Source organism: Etheostoma spectabile, chromosome 17 (assembly GCF_008692095.1).
Source record: "Etheostoma spectabile isolate EspeVRDwgs_2016 chromosome 17, UIUC_Espe_1.0, whole genome shotgun sequence".
Lineage (NCBI taxonomy): Eukaryota > Metazoa > Chordata > Actinopteri > Perciformes > Percidae > Etheostoma > Etheostoma spectabile.
The window spans coordinates 6,093,153-6,097,953 of NC_045749.1; the positions used below are offsets into that span (position 1 = coordinate 6,093,153).

The following is a 4,801-nucleotide window of genomic DNA, read 5'->3' on the forward strand; positions in this document are numbered from 1 at the left end:
TGTGTGTGTGTGTGTGTGTGTGTGTTGAAGACAATCTTGTAAAATTGTTGCATTTTAAACAACTAGGTGGTGTTTATAGTTAAGTTACATTAAGGTATTATTGTAAATATTAGTCTTACAAAACAGCACTAGATAGAGGATGGCACTGAACTGTTTTATGTAGTTAAACATTAAAAACGAAACTGGACAAGAGGAAGATGTGGAGCTCAAACCATGCAGTGATCAGAAAGAATGATGTGTATCATTATCATAACAATAGCCATTTTCAGAGAAATCAAGATAAAGTATGTTTGTGTTTCCACAGGTTTTGCAGGAACTCCAGGATATCTGTCCCCAGAGGTTCTGAGAAAGGACCCGTACGGCAAGCCGGTGGACATATGGGCATGTGGTCAGTTAATCTAGTTTCTGTCTGTTTGTGTTCTCACAAATATCTATTAGGACAATTATGCCTCTGAAACTGCCTTTTACACACTTTTTATATACAGTATGTTCATATAGATTTTGTGTATTTGTGTGTGTGTCAGGTGTGATCCTGTACATCTTGTTGGTGGGCTACCCTCCCTTCTGGGATGAGGACCAACACAAACTGTACCAACAAATCAAGGCCGGTGCATATGACGTGAGTACTTACCTCTCATGTTCTTGTAGTTGCCTTCCTCAACATTTGTACTTATGAAATTCATGTGTGTTGTTTGTGCGCAGAGGTTTAATTTGCCTGGAAACTGTTAACATGGCATGGCCATGATATGGAATAATTCAGTGTAGTGTTGTGGAAATATACAGTATACTGATTCAAGACAACAGGTAATTATGGAGAAGGTTTTTGAGTGTAAATGGGGAACAAGGGTAATTAGAAAAAGGGCAGGCTTTCCTCTGCCACTGAGGTGAAGACCACTATTTGAGAATTTACAGGACAATTAATCCATTATTAATATAAAAACATTTATTAGTGCAGCTTAAATCAATGCCCTTCTTTTGTGGGACTTTCAGGCTCGTCCCAGGTTGGCTGATTGAGTCTGTATTTCTCAAACGGGATCCATGATGAGAGTTACGGTCCGCAGAGTTTGTTAGAGAGCGCCATCTGTGTTGATTGACCTTGAAATCTAATACATAATCTCAATTATAATTTATGGGAATGTGGAAAAACAAACACAGAGCCTGGATATGAGCCCTACTGGATACGTTCAATTCAGGTCTTGTCAAATAACACGCTTTATTCTTTCGTTCAAGTCATTCAGAAATTATTTATTTTAATCTAACTGTAGTGAAAAGTGATACAATATGAGGGAGTGATACGCTTATTTATTAGATCTTGTCATACTTCTCCGAGAGATAGAAATTTATAACCGTATTAATTTCCATAATTGGAAGCAACCACATCTAATAAATGTGCATAATGTCAGCATTGATATAAAGTGACTGTTACAAGCACACTTGTCTTATGACTTGTAATAATGTGCTTCTTGAGTATCATCTCTGTCATGCAGATGCCTTGATTCTCATTTTTCTTTTCTTTTTGTTAGTAATACACAACTGACAATCTAATGTTTGAAGTAAAGGTCTTTTGAAAACATGGTTTGATTTTAATAGTAAACATGTTTGCTGGCACTTTATGCTGCTTGGATGAGGGCAGCGGGGGTAGGTGAATGGGGTGCGAGAAACGACATTAACTGAAAACTCCTTTTGTTACACCTAAAAGACTTAATGCATTGATTTGGCCACCACAGTTTGAAAATTATTCAGCTTTTTCCTTTAACATAGAATAAATGAATGCTTTTTTATTTGTGTCATACTATTGAAATGACCTTTCAAAGAAAGATAAATCCTTACAAATCCATATATTATATATATATATATCATTGCACATATTGTGCATGTTCCAACACATAAGAAAATTAGGTAAAACATGTTTTATACAAAACAGACAGAATATATACAACACGCTTTCTTGTCAATGTCCATGCATTGTCCAGATAAGTGTGTGTGTGTGTGTGTGTGTGTGTGTGTGTGTGTGTGTGTGTGTGTGTGTGTGTGTGTGTGTGTGTGTGTGTGTGTGTGTGTGTGTGTGTGTGTGTGTGTGTGTGTGTGTGTGTGTGTGTGTGTGTGTGTGTGTGTGTGTGTGTGTGTGTGTGTGTGTGTGTGTGTGTGTGTGTGTGTGTTCAGCAACTGGTTTCCAACCTGTGGTTCCAGGATAAAACATTCAATGAAAGCTTACCAGTGATCTACATTCTTAACACTTCTTCCTTTCTGATCCCCCTCTTTCTGCAGTTTCCTTCTCCAGAGTGGGACACAGTGACCCCCGAGGCCAAGAATCTAATCAATCAGATGTTAACAATTAACCCTGCCAAACGGATCACAGCCGACCAGGCCATCAAGCATCCCTGGATCTGCGTAAGTCACACTCCTCATCTTTAAAAGAAATCCCTCTTGTAAGACAGTGGTGTAGTGTTCACGCCATATTACAACATTGTTTCACTCTCTACCGTTTTAAGCATTACATCCTCTCATTACAACATTTCTAAGTGTTCTTTTATTTATTAGTGGTTTATTTATTAAAGAAAGACTGCTTAAACATGTTGTGTTAATTTATCAGGACTCCTTGTCATTTGAGTTTGATATAGGAGGGAAAAGCTTTGACATGGCATACATTAAAGTTAGGTTTACTGTATTTATAATGTTGTCTCCTCTCCTATACATACAGCAACGATCCACTGTGGCCTCCATGATGCACCGTCAAGAGACTGTGGAGTGTCTGCGCAAGTTCAACGCCAGGAGGAAACTTAAAGTGAGTGTTTACACACACACACACACACACACACACAAACACACACACAGGCCCGCACGCGCGCAAATCCTTATTATGTTAATTTGTGTCTCTCTAGGGAGCTATCCTCACAACGATGCTGGTGTCCAGGAACTTTTCAGGTGAGCTTGTCAGTGATACTAATCACACATCAAGAGATTCAAAGAAAGCCGTACTGAGAAGCACTTGGATTTAAAGAAACTTTTCAGGCTTTTCAGTTTTGTGACAAAAAAAACAAGTCTGTTTCGTCATTATATCTGATAAAAAAATATTTAAAAAAAGATATGTTTTTAGTTTGAACTTTATTGGTTATCACTTTGTCCTTATCTGATACCTAATGGAGGCAAAATGATACAAATCGCTGGCGTTCTTCTAACTGTCCTTAGCCGCAAATTATTGTTTGCTTGTCAACTTTGTCTGCAGTTTTGATTTTGCACTTCAGGGGTTTGGCTTGGATTTCCCTACTCGTTAGCAGTTTGATCACCAAAACACTGTTCACTTTTGATTGAACAACCAATTTGTGGGTTAGATGATGGCCTAGCAAGCTAATGCATTGATACTCTTGGCCTTGTGTTGATATGCTTTCATGTAAGTAAAGCAGCTCCTGTGGATTGTACCCAACTACTTTCTACAGGTCAATATCGATCTAAAGAAAGCAGACAAGCCAGACTTCTGATTTGCTTAACTGCAGGCATGTTTATCAAAGGAATGTCCACGGAAATAAGATTAATAACTCCGCAGCACAGGTATTTTGGTGCCAAGAAGATTTTCCATCTGCTGCTTCACTTCATCCTAAGAAAAATCAGTTAGGTATCAGAGAAAATCTTGTATTCAGTAATTCTGCTTGATCCCAAAAACCTTCAGGAAATCCATGTTTTGTCATTCTTGTCTAATACTACTAATACTCTAAGAAATCCAGAAAACAAAAAGGCTTTAGTGAGGCTCTCGTCCTACCTGTGCCTCCACATTGAATCCCTCTCTGTCCAATAGTGGGACGGCAGCATACCAGCCCTGCCGCTACCACCAGCACGGCCTCAATGGCACAGGAAGGTACGTCTGCTTGAGGGGGTGTTGGAGTCGGGCACTGCCAAATTTGTACTCAGGCTATTGGCATGAGGCCTGGGCTGCTTGAACCCCTCCACCTGCTGCCTGCTGCTTGCACACTGATGAACCACTTGTGAACGGTTGTTGTTGCACTGGGTCATCTTACACATACACAGACACACAAACAAGTAAATGGAAACCACAAACAAAGCTCAGCTCTTGACCTTTCAATACTGCTGCGTGTCTTGATGCTCTAATGAACAGAGCTCCTCTCCAGGACTGGCTATTTAATTTCCTGTGTCGAACACAACGGCCATTTAACTGACACCCAGCATGACCTTGTGACATCCCTCCAACTACCGCAACTGCCACCTAGCAAAACTCTGTTTACACATCTTTGCATTAATGCAACTTGTGCAGGCTGCGTATCTTTTCCTCAGCAGCACACACATTGTAACCTTTTGTAGATAGACACATCAGCCTTCAACCTCAGTACCCCTTCCAGTTTTACTTCCTCTGAATTGTTTTTTGTCCACAATACTTTATGCCTGCCTGTGCTCACTGCAACCTTCCCGCCGCATGGCTCTGGCGCTAACAGCCAGCCGAGCATGTGTATGAGCGCCCAGTACACTACAGTATGACAACCTGCATGGTTGTATAAACAGAATGCATTCCTTTATTAGATATTTTTTTGTCTTCTCTCTTCCGCCTGCTCCGTTGTACTTGTGTGAACAGACAAAACCACAAAAAACCTAAATGTGTCAGTATGCTTCTACAAAGTGTTTTTAGAATAATCAAGCAGCATCTGAAACCACCTCCACTCTAACATTTTCAGCGTATTTATGGGGGCTGGGTCTGATACTTTTGTCACTTCATGAAACTGACAATTCAAAGAGGTCAAAACTATGTATGTACTGTGTGTGTGTGTGTGTGTGTGTGTGTGTGTGTGTGTGT

At 40.0% G+C, this 4,801-nt stretch overlaps 1 protein-coding gene across 50 annotated transcripts in view; it reads left to right on the top strand.

Moving 5' to 3' along the window:
• Nucleotides 1-4,801, top strand: part of camk2g2 (calcium/calmodulin-dependent protein kinase (CaM kinase) II gamma 2) — a 60,277-nt gene that overhangs the window by 34,486 nt on the left and 20,990 nt on the right. For 35 of the 50 annotated variants that reach the window (XM_032541289.1, XM_032541288.1, XM_032541299.1 and 32 more), the window contains exons 8-13: nucleotides 305-388; nucleotides 525-619; nucleotides 2,269-2,391; nucleotides 2,702-2,785; nucleotides 2,883-2,925; nucleotides 3,794-3,853. In XM_032541289.1, coding sequence (XP_032397180.1) covers nucleotides 305-388; nucleotides 525-619; nucleotides 2,269-2,391; nucleotides 2,702-2,785; nucleotides 2,883-2,925; nucleotides 3,794-3,853 — 489 coding nt within the window. The remainder of the gene's footprint in view (nucleotides 1-304; nucleotides 389-524; nucleotides 620-2,268; nucleotides 2,392-2,701; nucleotides 2,786-2,882; nucleotides 2,926-3,793; nucleotides 3,854-4,801) is intronic. The other 15 variants (XM_032541295.1, XM_032541341.1, XM_032541326.1 and 12 more) reach the window with 1 other exon arrangement.